This window comes from Melanerpes formicivorus, unplaced genomic scaffold (genome assembly GCF_026170545.1).
Source record: "Melanerpes formicivorus ecotype bairdi unplaced genomic scaffold, bMelFor1.0.p_v2 SCAF_116, whole genome shotgun sequence".
NCBI classification, from domain to species: Eukaryota; Metazoa; Chordata; class Aves; order Piciformes; family Picidae; genus Melanerpes; species Melanerpes formicivorus.
Genome location: NW_027142468.1, coordinates 215,905 through 237,080, shown reverse-complemented (window position 1 = coordinate 237,080; position 21,176 = coordinate 215,905). Strand labels below are relative to the sequence as shown.

At 61.6% G+C, this 21,176-nt stretch overlaps 1 protein-coding gene across 1 annotated transcript in view; it reads left to right on the top strand.

The window, feature by feature from the left end:
* The window catches only part of LOC137456104 (hydrocephalus-inducing protein homolog), a 65,502-nt gene that overhangs the window by 24,561 nt on the left and 19,765 nt on the right, over nt 1-21,176 (top strand). The window contains exons 19-38 of the mRNA XM_068167409.1: nt 208-351; nt 1,218-1,361; nt 2,435-2,698; nt 5,523-5,732; nt 6,547-6,660; nt 9,982-10,159; nt 11,240-11,370; nt 12,091-12,224; nt 13,160-13,296; nt 14,053-14,180; nt 14,274-14,465; nt 14,849-14,998; nt 15,560-15,799; nt 16,090-16,264; nt 17,041-17,196; nt 17,709-17,882; nt 18,815-18,990; nt 19,451-19,594; nt 19,831-20,014; nt 20,434-20,575. Of these exons, the coding sequence (XP_068023510.1) occupies nt 208-351; nt 1,218-1,361; nt 2,435-2,698; nt 5,523-5,732; nt 6,547-6,660; nt 9,982-10,159; nt 11,240-11,370; nt 12,091-12,224; nt 13,160-13,296; nt 14,053-14,180; nt 14,274-14,465; nt 14,849-14,998; nt 15,560-15,799; nt 16,090-16,264; nt 17,041-17,196; nt 17,709-17,882; nt 18,815-18,990; nt 19,451-19,594; nt 19,831-20,014; nt 20,434-20,575 (3,317 nt within the window). The remainder of the gene's footprint in view (nt 1-207; nt 352-1,217; nt 1,362-2,434; nt 2,699-5,522; nt 5,733-6,546; nt 6,661-9,981; nt 10,160-11,239; nt 11,371-12,090; nt 12,225-13,159; nt 13,297-14,052; nt 14,181-14,273; nt 14,466-14,848; nt 14,999-15,559; nt 15,800-16,089; nt 16,265-17,040; nt 17,197-17,708; nt 17,883-18,814; nt 18,991-19,450; nt 19,595-19,830; nt 20,015-20,433; nt 20,576-21,176) is intronic.

The window sequence follows — 21,176 nt, the reverse complement described above, 5'->3', positions numbered from 1 at the left end:
CTCCCCAGAGCTGTTTGTGGCTGTTGGCTGCAGCCTGATGGCCACTGGAGTGCAGGAGAAAGGGGATGCAGCACAAGCTGTGGAGGGCAAGGGGAAACCAGCAGTGAGGGGGGCAGTGGCAGGGCCGTGGCTGGTGGCTGGCAGATGCAGGCTGTCCTCTGGCCACCCTGCTGGCAGCCCCCATGTGCCCTGTGGCTTCTCCTGCAGGCGGTGAGGGAGCAGCTGCTGTGCCAGGCCGCGGTGGGCAGCGAGGCCAGGAGCACCCAGATCCTGCAGGTGGAGCTCAGCTGCCAATTCATTGCTCCTGCCCTGCAGATGTCCTCCACAGCAATCACTTTCCAGGTGGAGAAGGTGAGTGTCTGGCTGGCATCCTGGCCCTGGCCCTGCTGGCTGGAAGCTGTGGCTGTGCTTGGCTTCAAAGGAGGAGGGAAGAGAGCTGCTCTGAGTCCCCAGGGCTTTGGCTGTTGACTGCAGCAGGACCAAGCTTTTGCTGTTAGCACTGAGCTCATTCTTTGCTGCCCTGGGGCTGGCAACAGCCTCAGCAGCACTGCTTTGCTCTTGTTGGTGTGGCACCACTGAGGAGAGTGGCCCCAAGCTCTTGTCCCCCACCCTTTAGCTCTTGCTGAGCACTGATCAGATGCCCTCTGGGGCTGCTCTTCTCCAGGATCAAGAGCCCCAGGGCTCTCAGCTCCTCCCAGAGCTGCTCCAGGCCCCTGAGCATCTTGGCACTGTAGCAGGGGCAGCAGGAGCCTGGAGGTTGCTGGCTGGCTGTGCATACTCAAAGCCAGCCTTAGGCTCCTGCAGGCTCTCTGCTGCATCCTGCTTGCTTGTCTCCTCTGCCCAGCACCCCTGGCCTTAGGAGGCTCCTAGAGGCATGAGTGTAGGTGACTGGAACTCCTCTTGTGCTGCTGTCCCCAGGAGAGGACAGGCCACTGCAATCAGATGGGCTGGATCTCTTAGCAGCAGCTGCCTCCTCTCAGGGGCCTGTTCCCTGCACACTCCTGAGGCTGTTCCCCCTGGGCAATGCTGTGGTTTGCAGCCAGCAGCAGCATCTGCTGTGCTTGGAGAAAGCCCTTCCAGAAGGGGAGAAACCTATCCAAAGAGTCCAGAGGAGCTGTTGGGAGCTCTGGGGGCTGAAGGCTTTGGAAAGGCAGCGGGTGGGGAAGGAGGGCCCTGGGCACTTGGGGGTGAGTGATGCTTCTCTCCTGTGCTTGCAGCAAGCAGGGGATGTCCTAACTCCTCTGGCCCAGCCTCTGTCTCTGAAGAACATCTGCCCCCTGCCCCTCAGCATGGTCCTGGCCTTAGGGCAGCCCTTCTCTCTCTGTGATGCGGAGCAGCAGCCCCTGCCTGCAGATGCTCAGGTGAGCAGCCCTGGGCCTTGCTGCTGCTGGAGTGTGAAGAGGGAGCAGTGTGGTGGTGTGCTCCTGCTGGGAGGGCCTCCAGGAGAGAAGCTTCTGCAGAGCCAGCAGTGAGCCTGAGCTGAACCAGGGTGGAAATGAGTTTGCTGGAGGAAACAAGGCATCATCTGGCTTGGGAAGAGAGCCATGGGATGGTTTGGGCTGGAAGAGACCTTTCAGATCATCAAGGCCAACTGTGAGCTTCTCACTGCCAGCTCACTGCTAGATCATGGCCCTCAGCAGCAGATCTCCATGCCTTTGCACTCCCTCCAGGGATGGGGACTCCCCACTGCCCTGGGCAGGCCTGGGCTAGGCCTTGACAGCCCTTGTGAGGAAGAAATTGTTCCTCGTGTCCAACCTAACCCTCCCCAGGGGCAGCTTGAGGCCCTTTCCTCTTGCCCTGTGGCTTGTTCCTTGCTTGCTCCTTGCTCCAACCTCCTTCAGAGTCCTGGCTCTAGGAGATGAAGAGAAGGGATCAAACAACTTGTGGGCAAGCCATCTAGTGAAGCTGTCTGCTGGAAGCCATCCCAGCAGCCCTCCTCAGCTGCCTGTCTGCTCCTCAGGAGCAGCTTGCTGCCTTCAAGGGCAGCCCTGCCTTTGAGAAGGCTGAGGGTGCTCCTCCAGCCCCTGCCTGCCCCCTGTGCCAGCGGCAGGTGCTGGGCACAGGCTCTGCCAGGCACGTGGTGATGTGGGCATGGGCACCACTCCTGTGCAGCCCTGGCAGGGGGGTTGGACTGATGACCTTTGGAGGCCCCTTCCAAGTCCTAACCTTCTGTGCTTCTGTGCCGGTGCTCAGCCCTGCCAGGCCCAGGCTGCAGTGCTGGGAGGAGCAGAGAGTGCAAACGGCCTTGGCCTGCCAGGGTGCTGCTCTGGGGGGGGCTTTGGTGCCTCTGCAGAAGCCTGAGCTGGGCTGGGCCAGCAGTGGGGTGGGGCTGGCACAGGCAGGCCCTGCTGGAGCCACACTTGGGGCACTGCCATGGTTGTGAGCCCTGGGGATGGCCTCCCACGGGTGCTGGATGCTCTTCCTCTCCTTGCAGCCCATGAAGCTGGAGGCAGGGCAGGAGCTTCCCCTCTGCATCAGCTTTAACCCTGCTCATGAAGAGGGTTTGCACTCCTGGCAAGTGGAGCAGGCTCTGAGGATCCAGTTCCTGGAGCACCCTCATGAGGAGCAGGTCCTGCTGCGGGGAGAAGTCTGCTGCCCCAGCCTGCACTTCCAGAGCATGGCTGTGGACTTTGGCTGCATCCTGAATGACACTGGAGCTGTGCAGAGCCTGGAGATGACCAACTGCAGCCAGCTGCCTGTCTCCTACTGCTGGCAGCTGCTGCCAGCCAGCCAGGGCAGCCAGCTGAGGTATGGCCTCCTCTGCCCTCTCCTTGCAGCTCTTCTGCTTCCTGCTGTCCTGCTTGTGCTTTGCAGAGACCAAGGTGGTTTCCCTGGGCTCTGGCCAACTGCTTTCCCCTTGGCCTGGCAGGAACAAGCCCTCCAGCTGTGGCCAGGCTGGGTGCTCAGGTGTCCTCCAGCACTCTGGGGATGGGCAGGGGACTGTTCTGCAGCCCAGCCAAGACTAGAAGACATTGCCAACACTTTTCCTGCAGCCCATGACCTCGGAGTCCTGCTTTGTCCCTGGAGCTCCAAAGCCCTGCTTGGGCCCTGGGACAAGCAGATACAAGTTGGGAGCTCTCTGCCTTCCCTGCCAGCCCCAGTTGTTGTCAGTTCAGTACTAAGAACCTCCACTGCCCCCACAACAGTGTGTCCAGTGCTGGCTCCCCAGCTCAGGAGAGCCAGGGAGCTACTGCAGAGAGTCCCAGGGAGGCTCCAAAGATGCTGGAGGGGGCCTGGAGCAGCTCTCTGAGGAGGAAAGGCTGAGAGCCCTGGGGCTGAGAGCCTGGAGAAGAGCAGCCCCAGAGGATCTGATCAATGCTCAGCAAGAGATACAAGGTTGGGGGCAAGAGGATGGGGCAAGAGGATGGTGCTGGGCTCTTAGTAGTGGTGTCCAGTGACAGGACAAGGGCCTGCTGAAGCCTGGAGCTTCCATCTGAGCTGGAGGAGAAACTTCCTTGATGGGAAGGTGCTGGATTGGCACCTCAGAGGTGAAGCCTGCCTGGCAGCCAGCCCCTGCTCCAAGAGCCTCCCCCTTCAGGCAAGCAGAGGCCACTCCTCTGTCCCCCCAAGCACAGCTGCTCTGCTGCTGCCAAAGCACAGGTGTCCTCTTGCCCCCCAGCCTTTAGCTCTGGCTGAGTGTTGAGCAGATCCCCTCTGGGGCTGCCCTGCCCCAGGCTCCACAGCCCCAGGGCTCTCAGCCCCTGCTCTCACCTTGCCTCTTTAGAGACAAAGCCCCAGCTCCCAGGGCTGCTGCAGGGACAGGTTGAGGGCTCAGGCAGTTCCTGATTGCAAGCTGCCTGGTAGCTTCTTTTTGTTCCACCTTCACCTGCCCTGGAGTGGTGCCAGGGATGGGGCATCTGCCCCCTCCTCAGGCAGCCTGGGCCAGTGGCTCACTGTTCTCAGCACCACAAATGTCTTCCTTCCATCTGCTCTGACTCTCTCTCTTTGAGTTCTGCTGCTGGGGCAGAGCCCTTGCTGAGCTCAGAGCAGCAGAGCCCAGGGGGGAGCTGCTGGGGCAGTCTCCCCTGCCTGCCCCTGCAGTCCCTGCTCACAGGGCTGTTCTGTTCCAGGTGCAGCCTCCCAGCCCAGGCAGTGCAGGAGGAGGGAGCCTGCTGGCAGCCTTGGGCCTCTGCAGGGAGCAGCTCCAGGGCTGGGGGTGTGGAGGAGCCAGCCCAGGCCCTGGGAGCAGCTGGGGATCCTGCCCAGGAGCCAGCAGATGCCAAGGACTCCCTGGAGGCAGAGGTAGATTTTCTGGGACACCTGCTGCTCCTCCTGCCTCCCAGTTTGCCAGCAGAGCCCTGCTGCTGCCACCCTCCCTTCTCACAGCCCTGCAGCCACTGCCCTGAGAGCAGGAGGGGCAGCAGCTGGCAGCTGGACACAGGGCTCCTGCCTTTGGGCTGCTCTGCAGGGTGGAATGAGGCTTGCTGCTGGGAAGGCTTTGAGCTTCCTTCTGTGCCAAGCCAAGCCCTCAGCCCCATGGGCCAGCTGCTCAGCCCCACTCCTTTGCCCCTCCCAGCCTCAGCCAAGGGCTGGGATTGCAGAGCCAGCCAGGGAGCTGGCAGGGGGCAGGAGGGGCACTGACACAGAAGACTCAGCCCTGCCTGGTGCTTCATCTCTCAGGGAGATGGAGCTCTGCTTAGGCCCAAGGATGTCCCAGCACCATTCCTGCAGAGCCTGCTGGTGGCCAGGCCCCAGCACCAAGCACTGCAGCTGCCTGAAGCAGCAGAGCCTCTGGAGCTGGAGGAGCAATCCCAGAAGCCTCTCTCAGAAACAGGCCTCAGAAGGCCAGAGCCAAGGCTCCTCTGGCAAGGTGGCACCTCTGAGGTTACAGATGAGCTCCCAACTGCTGCCAGGCAGGAAAGCATCTCAGCTGCCTTCTTCAGGAAGGTGTCCTGGGAATAATGGCCTGGGGGAGATCCTCAGCTCTCCAGCAGCCATGAGTGCACAGGATGAAACCAAAGCACCACTGGAGAGCTGGGCCAAGCACTTCCTCAGTTGTCCTTTGCCTGTTTGGGAGTCTGACTGGCAGCTCTGTTCCTGGTTTGCTCCTGGAGACCCTAAGCTGTCCAGGCAGGAGGCTCTCAACATGTTCTTTGGGCAGGAGGGAGCAGAGCTGGACTGGCAGAAGGGTGCAAAATGCCCCCTCAAAGTTTCTGCCAGGCCTCTCAGCTTGCTCCTGCAGGCTTGGGTGTAGGAAGTGAAGCTGGAGCCCAGGCCTCATCTGTGGCTGGGCTTGGAGCCACACTCAGCAGATGCCATGGGCACAGCCAGACTTGATTTGCTCCCAGCTCCCATCTCAGCTGCCCCTGGCTTGATGAGGTGCTGGAGCCTGCAGCAGAGTGCTCTCCCCCAGAGCAGCCACTTGCTCACTGCAGCCCTTGGGGCTTGCTTTGCAGCTGCTGCTGCTGTCCAGTGCTGTGGAGCTGGGAGGTGCTGTGGAAGCTCTCCCTTTGCCCCAGGCCAGGGCTGCTCTCCTGCCTCCCTCTCCCTGCTCAGCCTCTCCACCTCTCCTCCCTCCCCAGGTGTTCGATGTGCTGCCGCTGCATGGGCTGCTGCAGCCGGGCCAGAGCCAGCAGGTCACCTTCAGCTTCTTTGGCCACCCTAACACTGTGGCCTGTGCCAGGGCTCTCTGCAGGGTGCAGGGAGGCCCCAGCTACGAGCTCAGGCTGCGTGGGGAGGCCTCACTCATCAGCTACCTCCTGGACACCACGGAGCTGGACGTGGGGCTGCAGGTAGCGCAGGCTTCTCCTTGCCTGCAGCCCTGGCTGCTGGGGGCTGCCTGCCTGGGGCTAGGGCCAGCTGCTGTGCTGGCTCCAGGGCTTGGCAGCACCACCTTGGAGTGCTGCCTCCTGCTGCCAAGCTCCACCCCCACCTCAGCTGGGAAGTCCTCCTCTCCAAGGCCCCTGGAGGTGCCTCCTGGGGTGGGCAGGAGGCCAGCGCTGCCCTCCAGAGGGCTGTGTTCTCCAGCCAGCAGCTGCTGAGCTGCTGCTCAAGCCTGAGCTGCAGGAAGAGGCTGCTGTAATGCTCTTGGCTCATCAGCAACAGAAAGCCAAGAGGAAGCCCTCTTGGGCTTGCCAGTCCCCATCCTGGGGGGAATGTCCCAGAGTCACCCCCACTTCCCTTTTCAGTTCCCCCCCAGCTGTTTCCAGCTGTTGGCCCTGTGCTTGGTGCTCTGTCTGCCCTGTGTCCCTGCCAGCTCTGCAGGTGCCTTTGCCTCTGCCATGTGTTGATGCCAGCTGCTTTGCTGCAGCCAAGGCTTTGAGGCCCCCTCCAGGTGCAGAGAGCTCAGCTCCTCTCTGCTTCCATGCCTGATCTCTGGGTGCTTGGTGCTGTGCCTCTGCAGGGTGCCCCAAAGCTCAGCTGCTGTGCAGGGCCAAGAGGTCCCTTGGGGCTGGGAGTGCCCAGGTGAAGCTGGGAGCCAAGTGTCCAGCTCTGCTCTGCTGCTCTGCTGCACTGCCTCCCTTGGCTCCTTCCCTAGTGCCAGCTGCAGGAGATGCCCAGTGCCAGGCCTGTCTCTAACTGCCCACTCCTCTCTCCTCTCTGCAGCTGTGGGACGTGGTCACAGAGGTGGAGCTGACCCTGCAGAACTGTGGGAAGCTGCCCTTCCCCTTCGTGGTGCTGAGCCCTGGCACGGGCACTGCCCGCAGCCCCCTGCCCGCTGTGCCCCTGGTGGTGCCCAGCACGGTGAGGATGGGGGCAGCACAAGGGCCTGACCCTGGCCCTGTGCCAGCCTGCCCTGGCTGGGCTTGGAGGGGAAAACCGGGGAGAAAGAGAAGAGCAGGAGGGAACTGTCCCAGCAGCAGGCAGGGCTGGGAGCTGTCTCTGCTGAGGGGATGCAATCACAGGATCCTTTGGCTTGGAAGAGCCCTTTCAGATCCTCAAGGCCAGCTGGGAGCTCAGCACTGCCAGGCCAGCCCCAAACCCTGGCCCTTGGCACCACATCTCCACAGCTTTTCAGTGCCTCCGGGGCTGGGGACTGCCTGCTGCCCTGGGCAGCCTGGGCCAGGCCTTCACAGCCCTTGTGGGGAAGAAATTGTGCCTGATGGCCAACCTCCCCCTCCCCTGGCACAGCCTGAGAGCATTTGCTCTTGTCCTGGGTCACCTCCTGTGGGAGCAGACAGGAACTGCCCTGCCTGCCCCTGCCAGGGCTGCCCAGGAGACTGCCTGGCTCTTGCCTGGCCATGAAGCTCCTGTGCCAGGAGCTGGAGCAGCCCTTCCCTGCTCCTTCACCCCTCCAGCTCTGCTCCTCTGCAGCAGCTGGGGGGGGCAGTGAGGGGGCCAGGGCTGAGCAGGGCTGGAGCAGTGCAGAGAGGAGTTTGCAGCATCCCAGCAGCCTGCCCTAGCTGCAGCTGTCCCTGCTCACTGCAGGCCTGAAGGAGCTGCTGGCACAGAGGCTGGCTGGAGCTTCTGTAGTGAGTGGTGGTCCCCAGGGGGCAGGAGCTGGTCAGGACCTGAGGGAGCTGCTTGAGAGGGTCCAGCCAAGGGCTCTGAGGGGACTGGAACATCTGTCTGGTGAAGAAAGGCTGAGGGGCTTGGGGCTTTGTAGCCTGGAGAAGACAAGACAGAGGGCAGATCCCCTCAGTGCTTCTGAAGCCTTCAAGGGGACCCAGGGGGCTCTGGCCAAGGCTCTGTCAGTGGTGCCCAGGGAGAGGACAAGGGGCAATGGGCACACACTGCAACAGCCAAGTTCCATCTGACAGCAGGAGGAACTTCTGTGTGTTGAGGGCAGTGGGGCACTGGGGCAGGCTGCCCAGAGAGGCTGTGGAGTCTCCTCTGGAGCCATTCCAAAGCCTCCTGGCTGCACTCCTGTGCAAGCTGCTCTAGGTGACCCTGCTCTGATGATCTCCAGAGGTCCCTTCCAAGCCCTGTGATTCTGTGACCTTGAAAGGTCCCTTCCCAGCCAAAGCCTTCCAGGATTCTGTGACCTCAGCTCCTGAGCCTTGGGTGGATGTCTCTGGGCTGGAGCAGCATTCCTCTCTCAGGCCCTTGGTGCCATGGGCAAAGGAAGCCAAATGGCTTCCATCTTTCCTCCTGCCTGCCTCCTGCAAGAGGTGCCAGGCTCATGCCCTCTTCCTGCCAGCTTCTGAAGGCACAGCTCTGCTTGGTGCTGCTGTGGCAGCGTGGATGGTGCTGGCAGTGGGGCTGGGCTGGCTCTGGCTGTGTCCTGTGCTGGAGTGGGGGCTCAGGGGGCAGGTCCTGGCCCGCTCCTCAGCTCCTCCCTGCAGCCTGAAGGGGAGCAGGGACCTGCAAGTGCAGCCCTGTGTGCAGTGGGCAGCTGAGGAAGGCTGCAGATGTGTCCTGTCACCCAGAGCCAGGTGCCTCTGGATCTGCTTCCTTTTGCTCTGGCCTGGGACAGCTCTTCTGGAAGCCAGAGACACTTCTGGAAGCCCCAGTGACACTTTCTGTTCTAGATCTTGTCCTAGGCTCTGCTGCTGTGTGGCCAGAGATGTGTTTGCAGCTCACAGAATCACAGGATTGTCAGGCTTGGGAGGGAGCTCAAGGCTCAGCCAGTTCCAACCCCCCTGCCATGGGCAGGGACACCTCACACCACAGCAGGTTGCTCACAGCCACCTCCAGCCTGGCTGCAAACACCTCCAGGCAGGAGGCTGCCACCACCTCCCTGGGCAGCCTGTGCCAGGCTCTCACCACCCTCATGGGGAAGAACTTCTTCCTAACACCCAACCTGAATCTCCCCCTGTCTAGTTTTGCTCCACCCCCCCAGTCCTGTCCCTCCCTGACACCCTCCAAAGTCCCTCCCCAGCTTTCTTGGAGCTGCCTGCAGAGACCTGAAGGCCACCAGAAGGTCTCCTGGGAGCCTTCTCCTCTCCAGCCTGCACAAGCCCAACTCTCTCAGTCTGTCCTCAGAGCAGAGCAGCTCCAGCCCTCTGCTCCTCCTTGTGGCCTTTCTCTGGAGCTCAGCATGAGCCAGGGCAGGCTCCTGCACCCTGAGTTGAACTGCACAGGCAGGAGGTTTGGTGGGAGTCCCAGGTGGGGCTCAGAGCCCTGGACACCCACCTGCACTCCCAGGATCCCAGGAGGGGGGGTGGTTTGCAAGGGGCCTCTGGGGGCATCCAGCCCAACCTCCTCCTTCCAGCAGGGCACCCCCAGCAGCGTGCCCAGGGGGGGTTGGAATCTCTCCATAGGAGACTCCACAACTTCTCTGGGCAGCCTGCTCCAGGCCTCCAGCACCCTCACAGCAGAGAATTTTCTCCTCCTGGTCAGCTGGAACTCCCTGGGTTCCAGCTGATGCCCCTTGCCTCTTGTCCTGTCAGTGGGCACCACTGACAAGAGTCCAGCCCCATCCTCTTGTCCCCCACAAGCCCTTTAGCTCTTGCTGAGCTTTGAGCAGAGGCCCTCTCTGGGGCTGCTCTTCTCCAGGCTCAACAGCCCCAGGAGTCTCAGCCTCTGAGCCTCACAAAGATGCTGCAGGCCCTCAGCATCTGTGTAGTCTCCCTTGGACTCTTTCCAGCAGGTCCCTGTCCCTTTTGAGCTGAGGAGCCTAGTGGCCACCACTGAGGTGCTGTGAGAGGAGCTGCTGGCCCTGCAGAGGGCAGGGGCACTTCCCTTGCCTTGCCCAGCACTGCTGCTGGAGCTTTGCTTGGTCAGGCCTGGCTCCTGCTGGCTGAAGGCAAAGCCTGGGAGCAGCAGAGCTGTGCTGGTGCTGAGCAAAGGCCAGGCTGTGCTGAGGGAAGGCCTCCTCCTGCTCTGGAGGGATTCCAGCTCCCCCTGGCCATGCTGCTCTTGGGCAAGCTGCTGGGGGTGCCCTGCTTTAGCAGGGCAGTTGGAGTGATGACCTCCAGAGGTCCTTTCCAGCTCTCCCCACGCTGGCACTCTGGAGGGGACCTGGCAGCCTGGGGCAGGAGACAAGCTCTTGGAAAGCAGACAGCTAGAAGGTGCTGCTGTCTGCTGTCTTCTAGAGGAGAACCTGGCTGAGCATCACCCCCTCCATCAAAGCCTCTTTGGTGCATTCCCTCCCTGCAGGGTAGCCTTGGAGCCGGCCAGCAGCAGGTGCTGAAAGTCTCTTACCTGCCAGAAGCGCCTGGGGCCTTCTGCAAGGCTTTCCAGCTCCAAGTGGGTCACCTGGAGCCGCAAGAAGTCTGCCTGAAAGGAGAGGGAAGCTTTCCCAGGCTCTGCCTGCACCTGCCCAGGAACATCCAAGGTGAGCACTGCCTGGCTGCTCCTCAGGATGCTCCCCTGGGCTTTCCCCCAGGGCCTACCCCCAAGGCTGTCAGAGCAGCACTGGTGGCTTCCCCAGGCTCTGCAAGTCCCTGTGGGCTCTGTCCCAGGAGCCACCCTGCAGAGCTGGGTTTGCACCAGCTGGCTGGGGCTGAGCTGCTCCTCTGGGGGAGGAAGCTGGGCAGGGCTGAAGCTCAGCATGCAGGCAGGAGGATAGGCACCCACTGCCGGGTGCTGCACTTTGGCCACGGCAGCCCCAGGCAGAGCTCCAGGCTGGGCTCAGAGTGGCTGAGAGCAGCCAGGCAGAGAGGGACCTGGGGGTGCTGACTGACAGCTGCCTGAACATGAGCCAGCAGTGTGCCCAGGTGGCCAGGAAGGCCAAGGGCATCCTGGCCTGCATTAGGAGTGGTGTGGTCAGCAGGAGCAGGGAGGTCATTGTGCCCCTGTGCTCTGCATTGCTTAGGCCACACCTGGAGTCCTGTGTCCAGTTCTGGGCCCCTCAGTTCAAGAAGGACATTGAGAGACTTGAAAGGTGTCCAGAGAAGGGCAACAAGGCTGGGGAGAGGCCTTGAGCACAGCCCTGTGAGGAGAGGCTGAGGGAGCTGGGGTTGTTTAGCCTGGAGAAGAGGAGGCTCAGGGGTGACCTCATTGCCCTCTACAGCTACCTAAAGGGTGGCTGTAGCCAGGAAGGGGTTGGTCTCTCCTCCCAGGCACCCAGCCCCAGAACAAGAGGACACAGTCTCAAGCTGTGCCAGGGGAGGTTTAGGCTGGGGGTGAGGAGAAAGTTCTTCACTGAGAGAGTCATTGGTCATTGGGATGTGCTGCCTGGGGAGGTGGTGGAGTCCCCACCCCTGGAGGTGCTCAGGAGGGGATTGGATGTGGCACTTGGTGCCATGGTCTGGCCATGAGGTCTGTGGTGACAGGTTGGGCTGGATGATCCTCGAGGTCTCTTCCAATGCTGTGCCCTGAGCTGCAGGAGGAGTGTTTCTGGGAGAGGTGGTGTGGGGAGGGGGCTGCCCAGCTCAGATGCCCACACTGCACTCTGGGGGGTTTCTGCCTTCAGGAAATGAGAAATATGAGAAGGCCTTCAGGAAGGTGAAAGAAAAGATGGCCAAGGACAGTGGGAGAGATGGAGAAGTTGTCCTGGGGGAGGCTGCAGCCACAGAACCAACCCCAGATGACTTGGCTGCCACGGTGAGAACAGCTGCTGCCCTGTGTGGCAGGAGCCAGCCTCTCCCCCTTGTGTCACTGCATCCCCTTGTACCCCACAACAGGCTTCTTGGGGCCCTGCTAGCAGGTGGGACCTCCCTGCCCACACTCAGCCATGACTCTCATCAGCTGAGTGCTGCCCCAGGGGCTGTCCACCCCTGGAGGTTGTCCCTGCTGGAGCTGGAGGAGCTTCCTGGCAGCTGGCTGAGATCCTGCAGGCCATGCTCATGGGGGTGAATTGATGGGGCCCCATCCCTGGGCTGTTTGTTCCTCCCAGGCCAAGCCCTGCCAGGTTTGCAGAGCTTGAGAGCAGCAGCCTGGGCTGGCCCTGGGACTGTGCTCAGCTCTCATCTGCAAGAGGCAGCAGCTCTCTCCTGGTCTCCTGCTCCAGAGGGCTTTTGTCCAGCTTGCTTCGGCACTCCCTGTGGGCAGGCAAATCCCTGGAGCTCTGAGAAGTTCCTGGCTTGTCCATCTGTGTCTGGCATAGCTTTGAAGGCAGTGTCTGGGCAGGTGAGGGTGCTGGAGCTGGTAGCTCTGGAGAGAAGGTGCTGCCCAAGAGAGCTGGAGGTGTCCCAGGCACTGAGCAGTGAGACAAGAGGACTCCATCACCCCCTCGAGAAGAGCAGGATGGGATCCTCTTTCAGAGCCAAGCCCATGCCCTGGGAAGGACCTTGGCTAAGCAGCCCCTGTCTTTCCCTGCCTCAGCTGGACACTGGGCTGCAGATGCAGCTGGAGGACATCCTGCTCAAGGAGCACATCCTGGAGCAGCAGGAAGCTGTGGCCTGCAGTGCCCCAGAGGAAGCTGCCTTTAGGCTGCAGGCTCGCCGCAGGCTTCTCAAGTGAGTAGAGACCTCCACAGCCACCTGCAGGTGCTCTGGGGGTGACAGCCAGCAGTGCAGCCCTGCTGCTGAGAGCTGCTGGGCTCTGCAGAGCTGGGCACAGCTGTGGGCAGCACAAAGGCTTTGCTCCTGAGAGCTGTGCCGTGCTGCCTGGGAGCAGCTGAGTGTCCTCACTTCCCTGAGCTTTGGGGGTGCTCAGCTGCCCACAGATGCTGGGCTCTCTTCATGGAGCCAGTGCAGAGCATCAGGCCCTTCCAGACAGCACAGACAGCATTCCTGCTGAGCAGCTCTGAAAGAAGCAGCTCAGAACTGGCCTCCTTTTTTTCCCACCAGACCACACTTGGCCCCAGAGCAGCTTGGCAAAGTCTCAGCTGGGGGCTTGGGGGCTGGGGGGACTGCAGGGCTCTCCTAGGTTGCTTGGTCCTTCCTTCTGCTGCTTCATGCTGAGGAGCAGGTGCAGCAGGCTCCAGCCCAGGCAGAAGATGCTCTGCAGAACAGTGGGATGGCTCTGGACAGGACCTGCCCATGGGTCTTGCAGGTGTTGGTGGCTGTGGTCCCTGGGGCTCTGGGGACAGAGCTGGGTGAAGGTTTCCTGGGGCTCAAATCTGACAAGGCCCTGAAGCAGTTCCAGGCTTGGGCTGCAGGCCAGGCTCAGCAGTTGCACTGAGAGCAGTGGAGCTGCAGGGGGCTTCTCTGCAGTGGCACAGGAGCTGTGGGCAGTGTCCATTGGGAACCAGCTGTGTTTGAAGGTGCCCCTGGGAGCTGCTAGAACCTGGGCCCTGCCTCCCCTGGCACCGGCCAGAGTCTTGTCCCCGGCTGCTCAGGTGTTGGGTGTCAGCAGCTTGAGCTGAGTTTTCCCAGTGGATTTGCACCTCCCATCCTGTGGCAACGTGGCCAGGCTGTGGGTTCAGGAGTGCCCTCCCTCCTCCCTGCAGAGCTGAGCTGCCTGAGCACATCCTGGACTTTGGCTGCGTGGCTCTGGGTGGCATCCACAGGCGCAGCGTGAAGGTCACCAACCCGGGGCACTTCCCTGTGTCCTTCCAAGTCTGTGGGCAGCTCCTGCGTGGCACAGGTAGGCAGTGCTGGGGACCCTTCCTGTGGCCTGCCTGGGACAGCTCAGCCTGAGCCCCTGGCCATGGGGAGTTCTCTTGGAGCACTTGTTTGTAAAGCTTTGTCCTCCTTGGGACCTGCTGCTTTAGAGCCTGAGCTCTCCTGGCCAGCAGTGCCCAGGGGCCTGGCCTGCCTGTGGCTGCCCTAAGTCTGCCCTGCAGGGGCTGGGTGGGTGAGCACCTTGGGCACCTCTCAGCACCTTCTGCACTTGGCTGCCAGCAGCAGCAGCTGAGCTTCTCTGTGCACTCTCTGGCCTTGTGTTGCAAGGAGCTGGAGCCTTGGTGGTGCTGAGCTGCTTGGTGTGAGGCTCACCAGGTCCTGGGGCTTGTGTTCAGCCTCCCCTGGGGGTATCCCAACAGCTTCTGGCATCAGCCCTGAGGCAAGGCTGCAGCACCACCAATCGCTGCCTTGCTGTGCAGAAAGGGTGCTCAGAGGTCTCCTCCCAGCTGCTTGTAGGGAGCACCATGGCATGGGAGTTCTTTGAAGAGCTCTGAGTGTCCTTCCCTGCACTTGCTGGAGCTCCTCAGCTGCAATGTTTTCCTTTCCCCTGTGGCTCCTGGGCTCTGGCTGTGCAAAGCTTTTGCCAAGGGAGAAGGAGCAGCAGCTTTTCTGGAGGTGCAAAAGATCCTTCCCAGAGCTGCTAGCCAGGACACTTAAGGTGCTTGTGAGCCATCTCATGTCCCCTGTGCCTCAGCTGCTTCCTTTCCATCTGTTGAAGGCTTCAGCGTGGACCTGGGGCTCGTGAAGCAGCTGCCCTGCTCCCAGAGCAGAACCTTCACTGTGTGCTTGGAGCCCCAAAGTGCCACCCTGCCGCAGGGCGAGGTGGAGGCACTGCTGCCCATCAAGGTGCCCTCTGCTTCCCCCCCTCCCTGTGCCCACACTGCCTTTTGGGGCAGCTGGCAGGCTGGGATCTCACCTGGATGCTCTGTCCCTCACTAGGTTGCAGGAGGACCCACATGTCGTGTCCTCCTCCGTGCCAAGGTGGCTGTGCCCTCCCTCAGCCTCTCCAGGGCCAGGCTGGAGTTCTCTGCTGTCCAGTGTGGGCAGTGCCAGGAAGAGACCATCCGGCTCTACAATCAGCTCCCACTGCCCTGTCAGTGGTTCCTCAGCAGGGAGGAGCCTGCTCAGAAGGTAAAGCACAGACAGGGTGTGACTTGGAGCCTCTTGGCTGCCTTTCTTTCTCCTCTCTTGTCCTCTCTGCTCCTCTGGCTGCTCGAACGCTTGGGCTCCAGCTGGGCTGAGGAGGCTTTGGAGGGTGCAGAGCAAAGCTGCAGCCCCTGGGCCTGTTCACCAGCTGGTGCTTCACTTTCTGCCATCTTCACCCCTTGCTCCTCTTCTGAGGAGCACCCTCCCCAGCTGCCTCTCCTGCCTCCACATTTTGCCACCAGTTCTAGGCCAGTGCTGGCCACATCTGGTTTGGATGTGTGCTCCTACCCCACGAGTGCCAGCACTGCAGGCAGCCAGCTGTGTCCTGCCAGAGCAAGGAGACCTCACCCCCCTGGTTTTGTGCTCAGGTGGACAAAGCTTTGCCAGCCAGCAGGCGTCAGAAGCTGCTGCAGGAGCTGAAGGCCAAGGCCTCTGTCTTTGAGGTGCTTCCCTCAGCTGGAGTCCTGGACCCTGGGCAGTGGTGCAACCTGCAAGTTAGATTTTCCCCCGTGGAAGAGGTGAGCTGGGTGGATGTCAGCCCCAGGAGGTCTGGCAGGGCAGTGTGGGAAGGAGAGCCCAGGCAGGGAGCAGGAACTGAGCTCTTCCTCGACATGCAGCTTTCTGCAAGCTCAGCTTCCCCTGCTGGAGCCTCTGCAGAGGGGGCTTGGAGAGCCAAACACTGAGCAGAGGACACTCCCCTCCCTCCTGTCTGCCTCCTCTGCCCCTCTTCTTCGGCTGCTCTTTGCCCAACACAGCAGTGCCAGGGCACTGGGCAGGATAACCCTGTGGATCTTTCTGCTAAGCACTGCACTGTCCCAGGGAGGGCTCCAGGGATGGGCATCTCCCACCTCTTTGGGCAGCCTGGGCCAGAGGCTCAGCATTCAGCTTCCAAAACATCTCCTTTCCTTGGGGTCTGCATCTCCCTTTTTCAGTTCCAAACCATCCCTCCTTGTCCTCTTTTCTGTTCTCCATTCCCCTCAGAGGTGCTGCTACCACCCCTGGCCTTGGGGCATGGGGTGAATTTGAGGCCCTGCCACCTGGCACTTCATGGAGGAGCTTCTGCACTTTTCTCTTTTCAGAAGCCCTACCTGAGCCAGCTGAAGATCAACATTTGCCAGAGCAGCCAGCACCTCCAGCTGCTGGTCTCGGGCAGTGGGTTGGAGCCACGCCTGGAGTTCCAGCCTGAAGTGCTGGAGCTGGGGCCAGTGCTGCCATCCAGCCCCGGGGCACAGGGCACAGTGGTGGTGAAGAACCCTTGTGAGTTCCCCATCGAGTTTTACTCCTTGGAGTTTGACCAGCAGTACCTTGCTGAGGAGCAGGTAAGAGACAAAGTCTGGTCCCCAAGGCCACGTTCCTGGAGCTTCAGGGCACTGCAGCATTCCCAGCCTCGTGCCAGGGAGCTGGAGACAGAAGCCAGGGCAAAGCCTGGTGGTGTTGCAGGGTTAGCTCCTCTGCTGGCAGGCTGTGGAGGGGCTTGGCTAGTCCCTGGTGTTGGGAGGGAGGCCCGAGGGAGAAGATGGCTTGGCTGGGGAGCTGCTCCTGTGCTGGAGCTCCTGTGCTGGAGCTCCAGCAGTGCCTCCCACGAGTGGTTTCCCTTTCCCATGCACAGATCCTGCGGCAGCTGCAAGACTACGACTGCCGCAGGACCTTGCTGCTGCCTCCACGTGCCCCAGGGGAGCAGCTGCCTCCAGAGCTGCTAGAGGGCTGTCAGGGCCAGAAGAGGCTGCAGGATGAGCAGGCCAGGTCCAGTCCTCAAGACCCAACAGCCCAGGACAAGGCTGAAGGTTTGACGTTGGTTGTCTCGAGTGGAGGCTCAGCAGGGAGCCCAGCCCCCTTCCCCTGAGCTCTCCTCACTCCCTAGCTTGGTGGAGCAGGTCCAGGGTGACACTTGTGACAGCCATGAGAGCAAGCAAAGCAAGCTTCTGTCTGCCCTGTCTGGGGAAGAACTCAAAATGTCCCCTTGCAGGAGGGCCAGGGCCAAGGCAGAGGTCTGGGAGTTTTCCTCAGCTTCCCCAAAGGAACATCTTTGCCCCGGGAGCTGCTGGGGTCAGGCTGATGGTGAAGCTGTCCTGGGCAGCTCAGCGCCTTTGCTCTCCTCCCTGGCACTGCAAGCTGAGGTGCTCTGGGTGACCTCCTAAGGGCTGTTCTGGTGAATTCAGAGCCAAGCCACATCTACTGCAGTGACATTTCTAAAGCACCCAGGTGGAGCCTCTCCCTTGGGGCTCTGTCAGATGCCCCTTTCTGCCTGTGCCCTCCTTACTCAGCAGGACCTGGGACCAAGCTCCCATGAGGACCATGTAGACAGTTGATGGAAGGAGATTTCTCTCAGTCCTTTTAGGTGTTGCTGCATGCTCTGCTTTCCTCTTGCTGCCACCCCATTTACTTATGGGCATGTTCAGCAGCATCAAGGGCAGAGCCTGATCTGCACAAGCTGAAAGGAAGTCCATGGATGTGACATTGGTTTGAGCAGAGTCTCCTCTGCCAGGATCTGAGGGGCTGGAGGGGATGGTGAGGATCACAGGTAGGCAGGAGGCTGACTCCTCTACCCATTTCTGCACAGCTGAGCATCAGCCAAGCTCCACCAGCATCAAGGAGGCCACAGAAGAACTGGAGGCCAGCCCAGTCCGTAGGGCCCTCGCCCGGTACCTCAGCGTCGCTGAAGGAGCCCCACAGCGCAAAGGGATCGTGCTCATCATCCATGGGGCACCCCTGGCAGGTACCTGAGCTGGAGCTCTTGGCTGTGAGGAGGGGGGAAGCAGGAGAGGCATGTCCTGGTGGAGCACGGTGCTGGGTTGAGCAGTTGAAGCGATGCAGGGGGAGGCACAGCTCTGCTGGGGTGGTCCCAGGCCCTCAGCAGCTGGTGCCAGTGGTGTGGCTCATCTGGTGTCCATGCAGCTGGGCTCTGGTTCCCCCCAGGAGGGTGACCATGTGCCCCTTGCTGCATGGCAGCACGGTGCCTGGTGTCCCTGTTGCCTGTGGAGCAGTGCCGAGCCCGGCCCGAGCCCTAAACTGTGCCCAGCTGCTGCCTGAGGCAACGCCAAGCGGCACAGGCCAGGGGATGGTCTGAGTGGTGGTGGCACAGGGCTCAGAGCAGCGCCCCAGGCCCAGGCTTGAAGTGGCTCCCTAAGGGAGGGATGAAGTCCTCCTCTGTTTGGGGAGCTCGCAGAGCCTGTCCCCGGCAAGCCCTGCGGCCGCAGGGGTCCCCAAGCAGCCTCCCTCTCTCTGCAGGCAAGACGTCGGCAGCGGCCGCCCTGGCCAAGCACTACGGCGCCGCCTGCCTGTCCCTGGACGCTGTGGTGAGCGAGGCCGTGGCGGCCGGGAGCAGCGCGGCAGGGCGGCGAGCCCGGGAGCTGTGCAGCGCCGCCGGCAGCCAGCAGAGCCTCCAGCAGGCACAGGATGGCCGTAAGGAGACAGGCTGGGCCCGGAGCAGCGCTGCTGCAGCCCCCGGGGCTTCCTGCTTCTGCTGGCTCCAGAGCAGTGGCACAGCCCCAGGGGCTCTTGAGGAGCAGGGGTGCAGCACAGAGCAGGGCAGAGCCCTTGCAGAGAGCAGTCCTGGGGACTCAGACTCCAGCCGAAGGGCTCATGCAAGGGCACTCTGCCTGCCCTGCCCTGCCCTTCTCTGCACAGCTTCCTTTGCTAGGGGTGGGGAAGCCCCCAGCATCTTTCTCAGAGCTTTTCCCTTGCCTGCGTGCAATCTCCACCCTGTCCCTCATGGCCATCAGGCAGAACTTCTGCCTGCTTTCAGCAGGCACAGCCCTCTGAAGTGGCTCCTTAGGCATGAGGTGACTGACTTTGTGGCTTCACAAGGCCAAGAGGAAGGGCAGGAGCTCCCAGAGGAGTCTGAGATGAGAGCCATGCTGTAGCTGAGCTCTTTTCTCCCGCGGTTTCCCTGGGGGTGCTGTCAGCTCCTGCAGCTCCTGCACACTGAGTTGTTTTCCACCTGAGTCCAAGCTCTTGGCGGAGCCTTTATGGGGCAGTGGGTAGCCCAGGCTCTGCTGGCTGAGGCCACAGCTTGGCTCTGCTTGGGCTACCTTGGCATTGCTGAGCTTTGAACCTGCCTGGGTTGAAAGCTGGTGGAAGGAAGAAGGGTCTGGGTCCCTGGCAGGGTTGTCTCCCGTGGAGATGGACAGTGGAGGTGGGGCAAGGCATCCAAACCTCTCTGGCTTGTAACTGCAGTGCCAGGTTGGTCTGTCCTGCCACAGGAAGAGGAGAGCAGGGAAGGAGCTGCTTCTGGAGAACAGCGAGTGCAGTGTCCCTGCCAGGGTGCCCACTGGGGTGGAAGGTGCTGGTGTGCTCCTCCCAGCAGCCCCCTGAGCCTTCTGGGCCCTCCGCAGGTGTGAGGGCAGCTGCTGCCCTCTGGCGGCGGCGCAGCACCAAGGCCAGGCCCCAGAGCTCTGTGGACAACGGCAGGCAGCAGCCCCTCAGCTCCCGAGGCCAGCCCAGAGCTGCGGCCGGCAAGGGGCAGGCTTCTGCTGAGAGACAGCTTCCGACGGAGTCCTCAGGCTCCCAGGTGAGGCATGGCCTGCCCTGGCTGATGCCAGGGAACTTTCTGTGAGCTTTGAGCTGTTTTGGTCGGGATAGGACTCCAAGATGATCAAATCCAGCTGCTGACCCAGCACTGCCAGGTCACCACTACACCGTGTCCCTCAGCACCACATCTTTCTGGCTTTTCAGTCCCTCGGGGATGGGGACACCCCCCCTGCCCTGGGCAGCTGAAGATCAGGCTAGTCCAGGAGGCCTGGTCAGCTGCTTGTCCTTCCTGTGCTGTGTGCTGGTGCCAGCGCTGGGGGCTGCTGCTCCAGGGCTGTGCTCTGCAGGGTTGTCCCCCGGAGCCGCTGGCCTGCGCTTTCCTTTCAGTCCCTTGCTAGGGAGAGAGCTCAGCTCCAAGGCCAGCAGCTGGGATTGCCCAGGGGGTGCCAAGGGGGTTTATGTTGTGGTGATGTTCAGTGTGGTGCTGTTCAACACTGCAGGGCTCCTCCGGCTCTCCTCTCATCTCTGCCCCTCCTGCGCAGCCCTGGCTGAGCCCCAGCGGCAGCACGGTGGCAGAGCTGGGCCCGGTGAGCTGCGTGCTGCCCGAAGAGCTGCTGGTGGCCATCCTCTCTGAAAGGCTGCAGGTGCGTGGCCAGGGGGCAAAGGACACCTTCCTGCTGGAGAGGCACAACTGGGAGAGCAGGAGGAGTCCTGCTGTTGGAGGGGTCCTGGGCTCCTTGGGGGAAGCTGCAGATGCCAGCAGCTGGCAGGGCCGTGGGGACAGCTCAGAGCTTGGCACAGCTGCTTGGTGACCTTTGTCACTGAGTGGCCCAGAGCTGCAGCATGGCACAGCTGATTTTCTCTTGGCCTTTCTTCACAGCTGAGGGACTGCTCCCAGGGAGTGGTGTTTGATGGCCTGCAGAGCCTCTTTGCAGGCAGCACAGTGTCTGCTCTCCTCTGCCTGCTCAAAGCTGTTGGAAACCAACCTCGCATCTATTTTGTCAACCTGCTGCAGGATTTTGCCTCTTGGCAAGCCAGGCAGGCAGCTGCAGAGGAGCAGGAAGGTGAGAATCCTCATCTCCCTGCCTCCCAAGGCTTCTCTCCAGAGCCCTCAGCCCTGTCCACATGTGTCTGGTTCAGCAGCAGAGCTGGTGAGAGGTAGTTTCAGGAAGCCTTCGACTTCCTGCCTTGGTGCAGCTCACTGTTGCTTAGAACACAGCAGAGCTGAGGCTGGGAGACTTCTCTCAGTCTCCAGCACTGAAGCTTGGGCCCAGGTGCAAGCTGCTGGGGCTCAATGTCTGAGCAGCAGCCGGCTATGCACCATGCCTCTGTGCCAGACTGGTGCTGGTTTGGGGGTTCTTTGGAGCTGGGAGCAGGGCTGTGAGCTCCCTGCTGGCTCCTGGCAGGGCTGGGCCAGAGCTGTGGCTCCTCGCAGCTCCCCCAGCACAGCTCTGCTCTGTCTCTCCTCTGGTGCCTGCTGAAGGCCGGCAGCGGGAAGAAGCGGCCAGGAGGGAGGAAGCAGAGCTCTGGGAGCTGGGGGAGGAGGAGTTTGATGCCCTCACGGAAGAGCAGAAAGCTCAGCTGGAGAGCAGGATCCGACAGCTCCAGAGGGAGAGGAGGCAGAGGTCTGTAAGCCTTCTGTGGGGAGCTGCCCAGCACAGTGTCCCTGCAAGGTGTCCCTGCTCTGGGGCCCTTGGTTGGGCTTGGGGAGGTTCCAGAGAAGAGGCCAAAAGTGTCCCTGCCGAGCGGCACAGGGATGCTGCCTTCCCCCTGCCTGGCTGCCAGCAGAGGAGAGACCTTCCTGCAGGGAGCTGAGAACATCTCCTCCTGCTGCTAGTGCTGAGGCCTCGGGCTCAGAGCCTGCTGCAGGCAGCTGGGCTCTGTGCTGGCCTTGCCCTTATGCTTCTGAGGGTCTCTAATTTGATGATGTTAATTCCCATCCCCTTCAGCCCTTCCTCACCTCAGCAGAGGGGCTGTGGTGTGGGTCTGTGTGAGGCACATCTCCCAGGACAGACAGCACAGGTTTCCCACAGTCCCAGCTGGCTTCCAGCAGGAATCCTGTTTGTTCAGAGCCTGTTTTGCAGGAGGGGAGCTGCTGCAGCCTTTGTTTTCTGACTGCTGTGGCTGCCCTCCATAAGGAGCAGGCCATGCCCATGGAGAAGGGCTGGACAAGCTGAGCAGAGTTGGCATCAGTGAGCATCTTGGGTGGGATCAGCAATAGTGTGG